Genomic DNA, 18,118 nt, shown 5'->3' with positions numbered 1-18,118 from the left:
CTAGAAATACAGTAGGGTGTGAACAATAATGCAAAATGATAGCGAGAATGTCAGGGGCCGTTCTTTGTTGTGTCATTCATGCTGTCTTCCTTTTTCCATGAAGCACATGAATATTTCACATATCTGCATCCTCATCCTCTATTCTTCTTGACTAATTTTCAGACTGTCTGAATTTGCATTTCACATGGTAGCTGATTAGGAGATGCCGAATGCAGCAGTGAAGCCTCAGCAGGCGGTTTCCATGGTGACCTTCAGCAGGATTTTAATGATGATACCACTAGTGGTTCGTTGAAGTTGGCCTGCCTGCAAGGCTACTTCACTGCAGCTAAGTGTGAAGTGGGAGATGTGGATTCCTAGCCAAGGGGCAAATATCAAAGTCTGGCCCAGATAGAAGGTCTCAGAGTTTGGGTGGGGAGAGAGATTCCAGCTTTTCCTTACATCTGTATAGGTTTTTTGTTTTGCAAACACATACAAAGCACAACGTGTTACTTTCTGTTTATTTCAAAGCAGACATGTATTTCTGCACCTTGGATAAGGCAGTTATCTGCAAAATACATGTAAGTTATTCTTAATGAGAGAATCAGCTCTATTAGAGGTATTAAAATAGGTAAGAAAACAGTTTATAAAAAGAAGCCATCAGTTAAGGAAACTGTAATGGGAATATTTATGTTCTGCTATGAAGACTTGTGTCTTCACTAAGATACCTGGAAAACATACATTTTGTTGCCTATTGCACCGAAACAAACCATTTTTAGCTTGTACAAAAAATACTGTGCTGGCGTGAACTGTAAAAAAGAGAAACAAACAAGTGTGATCTGTCGTATTAGAATATTCTGCTGAATGTTTTACCTGTGCTGGAAATACAGATGTTGAACCTGTAATCAGGTCAGAAGTAAAGATCAGGGATCACTGAATCGTGAAACCCACTTTATTTTTTACAAAAGAGAATTTTCTGAAATAAAATCTTCACTGTGTGTTGATCTCTGCATCCTGTAATATAGGAGTGTAAATACTTTCATTATGGAATATAAGACAAGTGCTTTTTCAAGAAACTTTTTGTAAGTAAATTTTAGTGAGTTTTAAGGTGTGACATTTTTTCAAAGTTTTGGTACCTGTGGAAGAGAAACATGTTGGTAATTGTATCATCAGAGAACAGTGTGACAGAAAGATGCACCTTTAGATGGACAGATGGGTAATGTTTTATAAACCATTGATTAGAAATCCTGATAGTCTGAGATGCATTTGCACAAACTATTGCTTCAGTGGTAGACACAAGCCAGGATTTTCAAATGCTTGATAAAGTTGGACATCTCAATTTTTTAATATCCCTTTAAAACATCTGGTATTCAGAGTCAGTACTCAGCATTTACTGAAAGCTGTTCTGCTTTTAGGAATTCAAACCTGGGGCTCCCTTGCCACCTCTGATCAATACTCTTAAAATCTTGTCAGCTGATATTAGTCGCACTGTTTTCATGATGAAGTTTTAAAATCTTCCCTTTGATTGAGGTGCATTTCTTCTAAAGTCCATTGCCAGCCTCCTACCCAGATGTGAAAGCAGAAGGAGCCAGCAGGTCCACAATGGTAGTGTTAGCTGCCAGCAGGTCTTGAGAAAAGCACTCAGAAAAGGCTTCAAGAAGGTATTATTCAGTGTAAGAATGGTGGTGTGTGTGGTTTTTTTATCCAAACTTCCCTATATGAAAATTTCTCTATTTCAGCTGGCTAACAATGCAAAGTACTTGCCTGTCATATTTCTGTCTTTCCCCACTCCTCCTGACTTGAGTGATAATTCTGTATTTCATAGCTGAAAAACATGCTAAAGTTAAAGAAAGTGTGTCCCACTGCTCCAGTGTCAGGCTAAGCTCCAGGCTAAAGCCAGTCACTGTGCTAAGTGCACAGAGGAGGTTAAGAACAATAAGCAGACAAAGAAGTTTGCAGCTTGGGAGGCAATGGGAGGTCCCTCTGGCTCAGTCTGCTGCCTCTTGGCCAGTCTATGCCAGGTAGTAAAAAATTACTTCTATCTCTAATGATAGTCTGATTTTAGATCCCAGTGCCTCTTCCCATGACATTGGTGAGCTTTTCTAAAACACTGGAAGGGGCTGACAGATGGATTTCAGGTTTATTGAAATGGATATTCCTGTAGGAGTAAAGGATCAGTGCTATAACCAGTGCTATCCAGTGTCCCAGTTTCAGTCCTGAAAACTGTGTTCCCATGTAACTTTTCATCCTGTATAGCAGAAATAATTCACCCTCTTCCAAGGGTTTGCTGTTCAATTACAAGGCTCAAAAGAGCTCAAGAATTTTGAAATTACTCAGGAATCTGCACTATGGTTGTGCAGTGTCCCAGGCATGGTCAGCTCAGCATTCCTGCCTTACCGGTGAGATTCTGGACCTGCAAGTGAGGGAGGGGCATAGAGGTACTGCAGTAATTGCAGTGACTGCCATTTAAACAGGTCTGTGACAAGGCTTCTCAAGTGCTCAACAGGTAAATTTCTTCAAGATCTATTTCTGCTGCTCTACAAACAGTACAGTATTGATAAACAGCTAGAAAAATCAGGAGAAAGAACACTCTGCTTCCCCTCTGATGCTGGCTTTGTGGGTTTTAACCTTCAAGGTCCTTTATGAAGACTGTTCACTGTGTGCAGTTCTGTTGAACAGATGGAAGTCTTCACAGAGGAGAGACGTATACATTCAGGATTAGATGTATTTTGCAGATAAATGACACCTCTATTCTCTTCACAAAATGTTTGCTTATTTGACTCTGATTTCAGGCTTGATGGTGTTGGATGTTCTTCAGTCTTTCCTGTTCCCTGTGCAGGCTGTCTGAGGTGTTGCATGGCAAACTGCTCATCTCTGCTTACACTGTGCCTCCTGCTTACCCTGTGTCCCACCTGCTTCTTCTGCAGGAGATTGTTTGGCTTGCATGTTTGTATTACATGCTGGCAATTATTATTTCTTATAGTAGCTAATGATTTCCAGCATTCTGTTCTTCAAATGTTCAGGAGTTATTGCAGGCTAATAGTTTTTGTTGCCACTGGCATTGTATTTTATTTATTGACTGCCAGAAGCAATATGATGGCTTTTTTAACTCCATTAGTCAGAATATACTTAATGTGTTTTAAATGCAAATAGCAAGTCTGTTACAAATTATTTTGATTTAATATGTTTCTTTTCAATCTGGTAATCTGACCACTATCTTCAGAATTATCTCATTTTTAAATATTAAGCTCTTCTTGCTAAAGAATGGGATGTCTAATGACATAGATTTTATACTGTTGAATACAAAACACATTATATACAGTTTATCTGCAAGGGCTAATAGACAAAGCTTTATAGAGTGGTATGCAGTGCTTCTTCCTTAACTTCAGGAATTCCTATTCCTGTGCACTTAAATTTATCTTCAGAAAAGTGAAAGGAGTATAATTATAATTTAAAATCCTTCTTGTTCTTTTTCTAAAAAGCAGGAATGAAACTCTCCGATGGCAGGTTCAAAGAGACAGCCTATGTTACTTTTGAATAATGAGGGTGATGAGGTCGCTCTGTGTTAGTTGCAATAATTACAGATTTTTTTGAATAATCCTACCTAGTAGTACTGGCTGGGAGACCAAACCAAATTTGATATATTGCCATAGAAGACTGGATCACAATGTGTTTGGAGTGTCCTCCCCCTCCCTCCCCACCTGTCCCCAGTGTTATAAGGAGGTCCAGGAGGATTTGGCAAAGCTACTTAAAAGCATAAAGGAAGATCCTCAGAGTTGGTTAAATTGTTATTGCAAAGCACTATGAACATTCAGTAAGTCAGTATGTGTATGTTCCACATTGAAAAATGCTTAGGAGATGCACACAATTTAAAATAGATGCTCTATCAGAAGGTTATCCATACAATATATTAAGTTGCAGTGTCATAAATTCTTAGGCATATTAGTGGAGGAAGAAAAGCCTGCAAATGTCCTGACAGTTTTTGAAGGCAATGAAAATATGGAGGTGGTGTGGAAGCTCTTCTGGGTTGCTTATGCTGAATAAATCTATTAAAAACACCCATTAGATTATGGTGCTTCTGGAACCATGGGATTTTCTGGTCAAAGTGATTTGTTTATTCAGATAGAGGCATTTGTGAATATTTGTTAATTCTGTGCTTCTTTACATAAAGAACACTATAAACAATCTGATCCTAAGGACACATATCAGGATGTAGCCCAAAACTTTTTTTTTTTCCAGTATCATGTCTTCAGCAGTGGACAAGTAGAGTAACAGGGCCAGCATGATATGGTACTTGCCCAAAATACTTTCTCAGCTTCCAGTTCTATGTTCAGATATTTCCACAAGGGTAATATATTATAACCTTATTACCTTATAACAGGTAGCCCTCAGTGGGTTTAATTTCTTCAGTTGCTGAATTGAGTGTGTGTGTATTGGTAGCTCCTGGCAGCAGGAGGTTCTGGGGGTTAACTGCGTTAGATGGAGCACCACTGCCTTTTGTTTGCTGGGCCCTGTCAGGCAGAAATGCCATTTATTGCTGGCTAACTCCTGTATCGGGACTGAATGAGCAAAGCAGCCCTCGTTTACCTTCGCTCTCTGCTCCTTTCAGTCTTCTGGGCTTTGCAGGCACAGCCCTCCAGAAACACGGGGAATTTTCTATAAATTATGTGGGATTGGACTAAATGCATGTCTAAAGTTGTGTGTTAAAAGGATTAGAACTTGAATTGGCTCATCAGTTTTTCTGGCCAGCAGTGCAAAATGTAGAAATCGGGGAACGCGTTGCATACGTGTTTGCATAAGGCTGCGTGTCAGCAGAGAGGGAGGGCTGCCCGTGTGCTTGTGCACAATCGCTGTTTGCCTAATTTTTGCCAGTTGTATTAATTTGAATTTGATAATGCACAAATCCTGCTTGTAAGAAGGCCAACGCTCCTGTCATGTTCTCTCCCTCTCGTAGCTGCGACAATTAGTTAATATGTGCATCAACCCGGATCCGGAGAAGCGCCCAGACATCACCTACGTGTACGATGTAGCGAAACGGATGCACGCACACACCGCCAGCAGCTGAACAGCCAGAGAGCCCCGGCAAAGGAGCAGCAAGAACCAAGTGCTTTAAATAAATCATCCCACCTCTCCGTGTGTGTTACACAAATGTAATTATTTGGAGCTTACTGTTGTGCTTTGAATTGTAAACCAATTTATATACAAGCTTTTTGTTTTCTGTGTATTTCTGGGTTTTGTATTTTTTACTAACGTGCAGTTGTACAACAGGTTTAAATATGTAAAGCATAATTTTAAGATTCTGTGAACCGCTGCTTCCATGTTAGTGGGTTCAAGTATACTTTCTGTAATAACAAAATTATATTCAGTTGGGCCTCAGTTCTAAAACACAGTTGCACTTTTGCACATGATACAGATATTACGCTTAATATCAAGAAGCAAAATGTCTGAATCTCTCGCCTTTTTAGTAATTTATGTAAAGTATGAATCAGCACAGTTAACTTTACTTTAATCTTTGTTCCAAGAGGAACATAATTATTACAGGAGCTTACTGTATTTTATATTGAATTGTAGTTTGCAGTTCTTGCTGTATGAGTAGACAAGGAATAGAATTAGTTCTCTGCTTGCCAAATGGAATGGAAAAATAATTTCAGGAAAAATTGTCAAGCTGAAATTTTTGTAATGTCCTCTTTTGATTTGTTAGTCTCTCATAATACACAAAACATTTGTTGGAGGTTTTCTGGGAAAATTTAAGGTGTTGATTCAGCAATCGGGTCGTTTTCAATAGACTTGTGCTGCACTGCCCTGGGGCAATGGGAGTCTGCATAGTTCAGTCTTAAAAACATGCAGATGCTTCTTGTAGCCAATAGGGTTCTTTTGTGGCTGTCCTTTGAACAGGTCTGATTAAAAGATGTGATCTTTAAGTTACAACTTCCCAGCTGTTTGTGTATATGTCACTGTTTGTAGATTTTCGTGTTTAAAATAATTTGAGTGACCTTACAGTATATTTAAATTTTAAATTTTTTTTTCTAAATACTGAAATCTTTTGGCAAAGATACAATAGTCTAGTATAACACAAAATATATTCTACATAAATATATGATTTTTGTATACTGTATCCTGAGACTTAGTTTTATATTTAGCAGAAGTAAATTATAGCTTTTATGTTTAAGATAAAGTTGCCACGCCTTAATTTGGAAAATAATTATATATGCAAACTGTCTTACAGATACTTTATTAGTTTAAAAGGAAATGCTGAATATTTCTGTTAGACCTTAGTGCCTTTTGGGCTATGCTTATATAGTATTTTTGTTGTTAAGGAAGGAATGTGTCTTGTTTTTAAATGTGGTAAAAATGGAGAGTGAAATGAAATTCCTTGAGTTTCAAGTCTGAACTTTTTTTTACGGAACTGTCAATAGGTAATTATTATCAGTGATAGCAGCTAGGGAGCTGTTACTGTCAGTTAAGTCTTTATGTGGGTAAAAAGTTAGTTCAAATAAAAGCAGAAGTATGTACATACATATATAGATTCTAGATGCTGTCACATCCCTGCATTCTCAGATTTTTTTTGCTAGTTTGTTTCTCTGAGCAGCTGTAATTTTTATTTGATATAATGCTCAAAAAATAAGAAAAACATTTGTGGAGTTTATGTTCAAGGCAGGGTCAGGATTGTTTTTATATTTTTTAAAACTATAAATACGATGAAAATTGCATTTGGAAAAAGAAAAGGGGAGATTTTAGATGGTATGTGCCAGATCATCAGCTTATCTTAATACATACTTTTTAAATTTTTGCTTCCAGGTTTTGTTGGAAAAATTGAATGAAAATGTAGTTTTATTTCTCACTTCTGAGTGCACTTAACCTTATAGTACTTCAGTGGAACAGTTTGTTGAAAAGATGTATTTGAGAAACTTTGATTTCTGTTTAGCAACCTCTAGATTTGTTTTCATTAATTAAATGGTTGTATAATTTAAAACATGATGGTTATATTCTCTAACAATGTTTCACATCATAGAATGAAATGCTTTGTATTGAAAAAGGCAGCACAATATTTGCTTGACTGCCAGAATTAGTTCTTAATTTGCACAAGTACTCAAATAATTTTTTTTTCTGAAATGTGCTAGAACATCTACAAATCACCAAATGCAATGCAGGCTATTTGTATCTAATATTATGAATATTGAACTTTTCCTGCCAGAAACTGCTGATAGATATCCCTCCCCTGGAATGGTATGCTGAGTAAAAGAATAATGAGTTAAGAGTTAGCAAATGTGCACACTTAAGCATTTAAATTTTTTTAGCCATGTGGGGGTTTCTTTTTAGTACTTAAAATTAAATATTGTGCTGAGCAAAATAAATAGTTGTTCCTGACTTAAAGTCTGTGAAATGAATGGTGCACCTGAGTTTGGTACCTGACTTCTGTAATTAAAAAGCCAGTGTCAGTTAATAGAACTGCTTACGTATGTGGGAATTGTAGAATCTCTCCCTAAAGTAAAGTACCTGGTAACATATTAAAATGATAAGTCTTGTTATAACACTCCAGTGTATGCTATGTGCTTATAAAATGTTTTCTTTTCTAAACCACCATCCTATTTTTCATATATTGATGATAACATTTGGCACTATTTATTTTAAGCCTATGGCATTGTGTTTATTTTTTTAAAGAAAACATGTTACATTTCTACCCAAAAGTGTCTGACCAGCTCCTCCTTTTATTTTAGTAATGTTCCAGTATTAACTTGCATCAGGGGTGAACTTTTTTGTGCTTTGCATAAAATTGACTAAAATCCTTTTGTCTCGAAAGCTCCCTTGCTGTGCAGTAGTTCAATAGAAATAAAACATACAGATATTAAATGTAGTGTAAAAATTATAGTGTATCTATGATATTTTTTCAAAATTTTCTTTTTTAGAGAGATATATATAATGTTACAGTAGATGCTGCCTGTCGTGTGATGCTGCCTATCAGCTGCTTCCAGTAGTTGGTTCTAGGTGAGATTTTTGACTAACAAAAGATAGTACACTAAAAAAATCCTTTTTTCTTAATTTTTGTTAATTAACAAAATTAATTAACAAAATTCACCTAATTGTTAATTTTTGTTAATTATTTGTTAAAAGATTTTAAAATACTACATCCAATATGTTGTATGTTTTAAACTAAAATTTGAAACTAAAATTTTAAGCTAAATTTAAAATTATTTTCAATATTGAAATATGTGATAAAGCATAAAAATAACAAAGAGCTCCCATTATGACCCCAGTCCTGTGAGCTCTTCTTTATATTTCAGCTGGTTTTGAGTGAACCGCATCTACTCACACAAATAAGCAGTAATCAGTAGGGTAGATAGAAATGATGTGCTCAGCTCACTTTGTATACTCTCTGCATGTCACTGGTTTGGTAGCAGGGAATAATTTGGTTTTTTCCCCTGTTTTGTTGCACTCCTAATGATCCAGCTCCCAATTGTATGAGCAGGCAATAGAAGTGTGTTGTCTTTTTGTAATGAGCAGAAACTTTAAAAACATGCCAGTATAGCAGAAGATGAAATGCAGTATTAGAAGTGTCTTAGAAGGCTGGTGTTTTATTCATGCTCATGATTAAGAAAGCCATAGAGTGAAATTCTTGACAGAGGCTTGGAAATGGAGAAGAACTTTTATGCCAGTGGTTCTCAGATAACTCTGAATGGGACCCAAAATTGCAGTGCTGTTTGTTTGCAGCAATCTGTCTGCTTAACCCCTTATCTTTGCTGTGACACACTGTGGTGAGAATGCTAGCAGCCGAGCTGGAGCATTGCTGAATGCTGCATTGGCTGTGTGACCTGGTAGGAACAGGAGGTGACTTGAGGGCAAGCCAGTGGAGGCCTTCTGGTCTTGTTTTGTGGAGACATAAAGGTGCTGGATGGCAGAGGTCAAATCACTGTTTTTTCATAATTTTTAATAGTCTTCAATAATCTTTATCTATTTCAACAATCAAAATTTTCCCAACCCAGCCATATCCCCACATTATCTAGCCAGTGGCAGTGTTGGCCATTTGAATTTCTGATCTCTGGTTTGATCTGGGTGAGTAAATCTTTCTGGCAAGGAGGGAGATAAAGGTGTGAACCTTGTTTGGTGGGGTGTTGCTTATGTTTCTGAACATGACTCAAATATAGATGTTTAGAGTAGTTTTTCAAAATTCTTCCCTTTTCTGAGCCTTCATTCCCTTCCCTGATGCTTTTAAAAAGGTATTTTCCATTCATATTCACCACTAAAGTTCTATGACTTCTGGCTTCTGCTTTGTCAGTCCTGTTGTCAGCCTTACCCTCTTCCTGGTTGAAGTGCTCTGTCTAGTTTTCCTAGTGGTCATTAGTTTGCATCTTTCTTTGTGTGTTACCTAAACTCAACCCATTTCAGTTTTTTCAAATTTCATCCCTCCCCATGGGCAAGCCCAGTTCCTTTTCCCTGATCAGTACTTTAATCCTTTGTTCTTCATTCTGTTTTTCCAGCCCAATGCCTGTGATTTCTAGTTTTAGATAGATTTTCTTAGTGCCTCAATCATTCCCGTGACCTTGTCTTTACTAAATACTGTTCACTTTATCCTCTCTCATTTCTAAATTCCCTTTCTCTGATCACTACCTGCTCTCTTTCAGCTTATCTGTCTTTCTCTCTCCTCTACCCTGTCACTCACTCCTTTTGGGATCTCCAGTCTATTAACCTTTTTGACTCCTTCATCTTCACTGCTGCCTCCTTCCTTCATTGGCCTCACTTCTTTTTACTCACTGGTCTTTATTTTTATCTCTGTCTGTTTCTCTGTACATGGTTTCTTTGGCTGCTTCTCACACTGTCCTGTCTCCATTCCTCCCTCCAGACATAATCTCTTGTAATTTCTTAATTTCCATGCCAACCTTTCTGAGTATCAGTTTGCCCCTTTTATTTCTGTATCTTTTATGCCTCTCATTCCTTTGATTGAATTACTTCTTCCTTCAGTAGCAACCAAGTTTCTCTTTTTATCTGTCTTTAAGGAGGTGGTACCATCATCATAACTGTTTCTGGTTTTTAATACTTTTTCCTTTTTTCTCCCTCTCACATGATTTCACCTAAACACTCTCTCTCCAGTTTGTTTTTGGATTTTTTAAATGTTGTACTTTATTTGAATGCCCAAGAAATCCAGTGCTTTGCCCTCCTAGTCTGGTTCTCCCATGGTTCTATCTCCAGATTATTCCTTTCGTATCCAGCCACCCTCAGACCTGTTCAGATTCAAAGATCTAATTTTTATTTCTGACTCCCTCTAGACTATTTTCTAGCATCCCTGACAATTTTACTTGCCTGTTTTCCAAGGCCAGAACCTTTCTATCTCTGACACTTCTCCCATGCCTGCGTATCAAATGTCTCAGAGTTAGATGTATCAGAACCCAGCCCTCTTCACTATCTGTTCTTTTATCTTCACTGATTTAACCTCTGTGCCATTTTGGCTTCTTTTCTCCCTTCAAAGTATCAAAATTGACAGGACTAAACTGTCATTGGGCTTTCACTGTTTTGTGTGCTGAAGAAGGAACTCCACCAAATTACTACTTGTTTTGTGTTTTAAAGAGACCTGAATCCCACAAATCTGATTTTAGAGTCGGAATAGATTGTTTCTCCAAGTATGTCAAAAGTCCTCAAATTTGGGCCTTTAGTTTTCTGTTGTTGCAGATAAAGAGATTTTTCCCTTAACTGCTTTGTATTTACTGTGTATAACTTCGTCTTGCTGCTGCACAAACAGCTAAGAGTTGTTTTCCTGCTATAGCAACTTGATTTCAGTGCTTTTAACTACTGCTTGAAATAAGAAAATGCCTAAGAGCTTCCCTGGCTGGACCCAGCGTTGCTGTGCCACCCAGACCCTCCAGGGGCAGGGCTTGGTGCTCTCCTGCTCCTCTACCCACGCTGCCCTAACGTAAAGCCAAGCCAGAGCTGCCTCTGTGGTGGGTGCATGGTTTTCTGGGTGGGTGCACGATCTGATTTCACACTTTTAGCAGGCTTTCAGAGGTGGAAGATTTTATGTTTACAGAGATTCACTGTTGGTCAAATTGTCTGGCCTTTGCTCATAATTATCCTGAGATATGTTGAGATTGAGAAACCAAAATCTCTGTAAAACTGAGAAGTTAGCTGTTTTGGAACTGGAGCTTCCAAAGGGCTGAATGTTACATTTGGTGTGGGTGTACACACATTTATTGACTTTTTATTTACACCAGAGTCATTATTTTCTTTTAGAGGATCTGTTGTTTCATGGCACAAAAAAAATTCTAGTACTTTTCGGGTTTTATATTTATTCCTTGTTCCATGCCTCTATCACATTGTGCAGGTAATTCTTCTACAGCTGCCTTAGTGGTAGGTGTCGGCCTTACTTCTTTTGTCTAATTGCAATTTTCTGTCAAATTGAATTAATAGGAAATAGAGTCTTTCCTGATTGTTCCACTTGCTTTTCATTTAAACCCTAGCAATAGACAGAGTCTCAACCAGGAAGAGAAAGGGTCCCCAGGATAAAGCAGATGTTCTGGGATTCCTTATTTGCATTCCACCTCCCAGTCCCTGTTTCTCTGTCTTCCCTGGGATACTTGCAGGGAATATGGCACTGCCAGTGTATTGAGCCAATAGAAATGTGGACAGGAGATCTCCCAGCTGAAAATGACTTGGAATATATTTGGTATTGTTATATGGCTGATAATTGCAAATGTGTAAAGAGCAATTTAAAAAAATATGTGTTTCCTGTTACAAAAAGAATTTTAAATTATGCAGAGGCTTTTTAATGTGGTGTTGGTCTTCTTCAGTAGACTTAATTTGCTGCTTATTCCTTTGATTTCTGTCATGCTGGACTGTTGTAAAGATGATTCATTAAAGATGAGTGTTCTTTTTTGTTGGGAGTGGGGAAAACATAAGGCATTCACTGATTTGTTTGTATTTGGCTGCTGATTGTGCTTAAATCTAATTTTATAATCATTCAGATTGGAATGGGCCTTGAGAGAAGTCTCTAGTGCAGCTTCCTGCTGAGAGCCGGGTCAGTGCTGAATTCATAGCAGGGCTTAAGGCTTCAGCAAGATCTAGAAACCCTCAAGGGAGGGTGAGGGAGCAGCTTCTGTGGGCAGCCTGCTGCGGTGCCTCACTGTAAACCTTGTGTGCCTTGTGTGCAGCCAGGAACTCCTCAGCTAAAAGTTGTGGCCATTCTTTGTTCTTCTGCCATGCCTCAAATGTTCTTTATATTGCAAAAAGGTAAGTCAAGTTTTGGGACAAAGGGAGAACTTAGGATGTTTTATTTTCTGAAAATTTGTCATTGCTAACAAATATGTTCATGTAGTACTTCTGCATCCTGTATGATGTGTACACCATATTCATTTGCAACCGAGTGTAAAATAAAACTTTTGGCAGTAAAACTTGATACAAATGTTCTGTGGTGCTTATGGCCTGGATTTTCTCAGTTGTTACCTTTCAAAACTGCTAAATCTTTTCTGGCAGTTGTGCCCACCATGGTGAAACAGGGAAGTTGGGATCCTGAAAATAACTGCTTCTGTTTTCTGGAGCCTGCTCTGGGGAAGGATGCTTAGCATGGAGATGGGATGGGAAGAGAATGAAGCCAGCAGGTGTCAGATCACTGCTGGTTATGGGAATGCTACTTTAAACTCAAGTGTTGTTGGAAACTTGCTTGGAGAGATTTATCAAAATTTGAGAGGGAAAATTACTTGAGCAGGGTCAGATTTCAGAGTAGTAAGGTGTTTTTTTTTTTTAAATTTCGCCCTGTATTAAATGAGAACTTGGAACTTCTGACAACAAACTTCTTGGGGGTAAATAAAGGATATGACAAATAGATTCAGTTTCAAATCTGTCAAGTTCTTCAAGGAAACAATTTCTGTAAATGAATAATAATTTATTGATGTTATAATTTAAGTTACCAGTCTGCCAGGAGGGAGCTTTTAAAAGTGTTCAAAAATTAAAAAATGAGTGGCAGATGATTAAGAGCTTTTAGTCTTGTGTGAGAATATTTGAGAAGGTTAATTATCAAATTTGGTGTGTATTTTTAACTTTTAAACTGCTTTTAAATTCAGTATGCATTTTTATAAATAATTTTTGTTCCTCATTCTGGAACAAATCATTATTTTAGATTCTGATTTCTGCATAATGTAATGTAAAAAAATTTTAGGAGTAAAATTCTTCCTGCTGTACTTTTCCTTACTGGGAAAGAGTTTTCCAGACGTTTAAACAGTGGAGTTACACTGATTTCAACTTCTGAAGATGGATGTCATCTTTGAGTCTGGAGTGAGCAGTTAAAATGCTGCTGCCTGTGGCTGGAAGGCAGAAGCACAGCTAGACGGGCATAATACAGCTTTCTGAGGACTACCTAAAAAAATTTTATTGAGTTGGCAGGGTAGAAAGGAATCCTAAAATGTTCTTGTGGAAAGTTTTTTTAGTGTTGTGGCCTCTGAGACAGGCTTTGGAAATATGGAGGCCTTCAGCTGCAGGATGCACCAGGCTGAGTTCAGAGGAAAGGCTCCTTGTCCTTTCTGCTTTAGCTGAGAGGTCTGGACTGCATATTTGGGGCTGAAACAGAGCCTGGCTGAACACTTGCCTTGAGTGGGAGAGTTTTTGTAGGTAGTTTGCATGGAGTAATAATAAGTCAGTAGTTTGAAGAACCTTTTACAGTTATCCCATTTCCATAATTCAGTTGTTCCACTCCAGAGCATACATGGATACAGAGATGACTTCAAGTGCTCCGTCCTTTTATCATAGAAACAGGACAAGGATTTGCCTGTTTTGTGGTTGTATTTTCCTGTGGTGTGTTTTTTTTTGTTGTTGGGTTTTGTGTGTTTGCCAAGCACTTCTCATCCTAACACAATAATAAAAACTGTTCTATAAACATGAAGTTTATATACATTTACACACACATAAGCAAGGCATACAAATCACTGCATTCTTTGTAGCAAACCTTTGTAGGTGGATCTGTAGTCACACAGATGCTGTTGGCTGCCCTTGGCTGTTGCATGCCACTGTTGTGAATGTGAACATCTTTTCTTTGTTCAAATCTAAGGGCTGATCCTAGGAACACAAAATGCCAGCTGTATGCCTTTAACAAAAAATTCCTCATACTGCAAAATGAGGCAATTATTTGGCTTTTCCAGAGCCCTGTGCCCTGTGTGTGGGTACCTGTGGTAAGCCTGGCCGGGAGCAAGGCTGGCTCCAGCATCATTAACTGGGAGCCTGCTGACACTGGCCATTGATCCAGCAGCCAGCACGGGGCCTCTGGGCTGCTGAGTTTCCTTCCCCAGCTCCTGCCCCTCCCTGGGGATAACCAGTTGGAAGGAATGACCCACTTGCCTGGAGTTTGGAGAAGCAGAGGGCAGTTCACTGCCAATTGTCAGCTCAAGCAAAAGGGCAGAGGATCCTGTGGGTGACCCTTACCTGTTATTGGTGTTCTGTTGCTGTAACACTGGGCCATCCCTCCCACTGTCACAAATCCCAAGAAGACCTTGTGAAACTCCACCAGTGCAATAACTGGCAAGCTGTCATCTTTACAGCAGTAATGATACAAAAGGGTGGTAATGGTTTTGAGCTAAAATGCTTTTAAAAAAAAACCTGCCTGTTCAGTAAGTGTGATGGTAAGCAATCTACTTAGAAAACTATATTTTATTGGAGAATTGCTTTATTTTTTGTTTTCTCAGAGTGCACATGTTGATGACAATGGTCCCAAATGGATAGAAACAGATGGATGTTCAGGTAATATCCATGAAATTGAACATATTACTTTTCATAGATACGGTATTCTTCCCATTTATTGTTGCCTTCAGTCTTGGATATTTTCTTTAGACAGCACTGATAGCTCTAAAAACAGTCACAGGTTTTATAAAGGCAACCTACACATACACTGGGCATTCTAACACAGGGTGGTATGAGAATTTTGTGTATGTTTTGCAATTAATGATCAATATTTCTTTTTCTGTATGAAAGTTAAATTAGACACAGTATGTTTGGATTTTTTTTTTTTTTTTTTTTTTTTTTGTAAGAGTAGTATCCAAGTGCCATTATAATGACCAGAATCCCATTGTAACTTAAGTGGTGTATCTGTGTGAGAATATTTTGTGTATTGAGCACAGGTACATCTGCAGTGTGTTGCCTCACAGCTTGATTTGGAATGCTGGCAGCCATTTGCCTGCAGCAAAGCACCTTCCCAATATGTAACTTCTTGCTTTATGGGGCTCTTGTTGGAATTTGGCCCTTTTATTTCCTCATGATATTGAATTTCTGGCTTTGTATAGGACCGTCAAGCTACTGCTAAAAGAATTAGAAAAAGAAAGTAGATCATAATTGTAATTTATTTCACAGTAATTGAGCATAAAATTCAGTGCTTAAAATTCAGTCCTAAAACAGAACTTCCTTTTAAATCAGACACTCTGCAGTTCTCTCATAAACTTTAAAATATTGTCAGCATTATATCTTTACATACTTCATAGTTTTATGCAATGAAAACTTGAAATAGAAATTCTGTTTAAGTGCGTGAAGTGTCTCAGTTTAAATTGCAAGAAATCAATTGTGTTCTTCAGACCTCTCAATAATTGTCTTTATATTAATTCTTTAAGGTCCTAGCTAAGTTGAAATGCAGTATTTCATTCTTGACATTTAATCCATTAAAATGTCCTTGGAGATGTATTATTCCCTTAAAATAATTTACGTGTCCCCTAAAATGAACACAGACTGCTGGAGGTATTTCAGAATAATTTTTGCTCAGCTCCAGAACATAAATAGGAAACATATTCATGCCTCTTTTTAAATTAGTTATATAATTTTCATATGAAAACCATGTTGTCCTAGTCTTAGGACTACTTTTTGTTGATGTATTTGTTAAAAATATGATATCCGACTCTTAAGAGATCATGATTGCATGAATTAATATTGTACCTTTAGTTGTTCTGGCTTGTGTGGCACTTTGTTCAGGAGTAAAAGTAGTAGTTCTGAGGTCAGTCTGCCCAGAGTTGTTAAGATTCAGTCGATCTGTCCATCTGCACTGTCAGTGTGACAATTTCCTACCAGACGCTGACCTGTGAAGGAGAGGGAGGCTGGTTCCAGGCAGGCTGTGGGATGAGCTCCCCCTCCAGCAGCTGAGCTTGTGCAGCCTCTGCCCGAGCTCCTGCCTGGCCATGGGCTGTTCTACAGGCAGAGAAATGCTGCCTAGGTCATTTAAGGTGTGTACCATGGGGTTCATGGGCATCCATGAACTCCATGGATGCCCATCTTTGACCACCATAGAGGGACTTGATTATTCACGTGTACTGAGCATTTATTATGTGGATGTGGGTGTTGTGGATGCTTTTAAACTGGGTATCCAAGAAAATAATTTAGCTGTCATTGGAAAGCCTGATCTTCTCGGTATGGAAAAACATGGCACAGTTTTACCCTAATGACCTGTGTTGTACAGTTTAACCCTAATTATGTCTCACTTTCCATTTCATTTTTGTGTGCAACTTGCACAGTGCAGACTTCCATCATGTTCCACAGAGATGTTCCCAGCAGAACGTTTCACAGCAAATTGAGTGAGCAGGAGTCCTGGGCCCCGCTCTTTCTGGAGTGGAGCCAGTTCCTAAAGTGCTTCTTGCCTTTTTTTAGCATTCTTAGTTTCTGTGAATTTCATGCCGTTCTTAGCCGGTGGTTTTGCATTTTGCCCTTAGCATTGCTCCACCCTGTGCTTTGGGAATCTTCTCTTTCCATGTTACACCCTTTTCACAGCACCTGGCTTGGTGACCTTTTCTTATTCTCCAGTAATTTTGTGCTTGCTTTCTCACACACCTCTGCTGTGATTTGAGGGTGAGATGGCTTTGGCCATTCCTTTCCCCATCTCCCTAGTGGGACACAGAAATCAATTTCCACTCCAGGAATCTGGTAACATTGCAAAGTGCTTTGCCAGAGCAGCATAGAAGCTGGGCTAGGAGCCTCTGAGCAGACTTTGTTAGCTCAGCTGAGCACAAAGGATGATCACCAACAATTTGCACATGGCAGCTGTTGAGAAAATTGAGAGGCCACAGTATGGAGGATTTTGAAAATTTGCCTGACTGAAGATGCCAAGTTGTGCTCCAGGACAGTGTGGGATTAGATCTTAAGCAAACACTCTTGTGAAGAGTATTTGTGCAGCATTACAAGGAGCAAAGCAATTACCCAGAGGATAGCACCTTTCAAAATAATTGCTATAATTTGGCTAGTACTGGTAAACTTGCTGTTTTCTCTCTCGCTGTTGTCTCCATTAAGACTCACTGCAGAGCAAAGCAAACAGTGATTTCTTTTTTCCTGAGAGATGATTTTGTTGATAAATGTGGACTGTATAAAAAAGAAGGATTTTTCTGTGCTTCTGTAACAAATATACTTCTCTTTGATTCAGCATTAATCTTTAAGAACAAATGAGGATCCAGGCAGACTTTTTTTTAATAGCACTGCCTTTTACTGTTGCCAGCAAAGATAACTGCATGTTTGGTAATTGTTCCATAATAATATTTTTATTATAACATGTAGTTTCTTTAGCTTTTCTTTTGTCATGAGATCTGCTGCCCTTAAAGGAAAGTATAAAAAGCAGCAGTGTTTTGCAGAATCATAATTGATCTGAGATAGATGTTGTCTTCCACACAGCTACCAATACATGAATACTGAAATACTTCTAAATCCTTGAATCTGCTTAAGAGATTGATACATTACTCATGCTCACTCACTTTTGTGGATCAATATTTCATGGTCTATTTACTAATACAAAATTAATATTTCTATTTTTGGCTTAAAATGTGGTGGGTTGGTGGGGTTTTTTTTCTTTTCCTAGTTTCTAACAAATTGCTGCTTTTGATTTTTCAGGCTTGATGGGCCATTGGCATTGGCAGGTGGTGGAATGACACAATGCAATATGATATGCCAAAGTAGTTGGGCATCACTTGTCATCTTGCAGACAAGTGAGGCAGAGGAAATAAGAGAATACACGAGTCTCTCAAATATGCTGGCAGAAAAAAGGGACGTCTTCCATAAGATAGAAATCTTTTTCTAGAACTGCCTTCTTCCATCTTTTCCCAAGAATGGTGTAGTTTCTCATGGTTCTATCTACACCATATTTAAGGTGTTGTAAATGAGTAAGAAACACATTTTACCTGTGGTAAATGGCTCCATGTATAATTTCACT

General features: G+C 38.2%; 1 protein-coding gene across 4 annotated transcripts in view; it reads left to right on the top strand.

The window, feature by feature from the left end:
* Positions 1 to 12,364, top strand: part of NEK7 (NIMA related kinase 7) — a 68,558-nt gene extending 56,194 nt beyond the window's left edge. For all 4 annotated transcript variants that reach the window (XR_012057075.1, XM_072932636.1, XM_072932635.1 and 1 more), the window contains one exon: positions 4,931 to 12,364. Coding sequence is in view for 3 of the 4 variants with exons in the window: in XM_072932636.1 (XP_072788737.1) it covers positions 4,931 to 5,041 (111 nt within the window). In the remaining variant the exon portion in view is untranslated. The remainder of the gene's footprint in view (positions 1 to 4,930) is intronic.
* Positions 12,365 to 18,118: the final 5,754 nt, after the last annotated feature.

The sequence above is a fragment of the Taeniopygia guttata genome, chromosome 8 (assembly GCF_048771995.1).
Source record: "Taeniopygia guttata chromosome 8, bTaeGut7.mat, whole genome shotgun sequence".
Classification (NCBI taxonomy): Eukaryota; Metazoa; Chordata; class Aves; order Passeriformes; family Estrildidae; genus Taeniopygia; species Taeniopygia guttata.
Note: the sequence above shows the minus strand (reverse complement) of the source record. Positions and strands in the feature narration are given on the sequence as shown.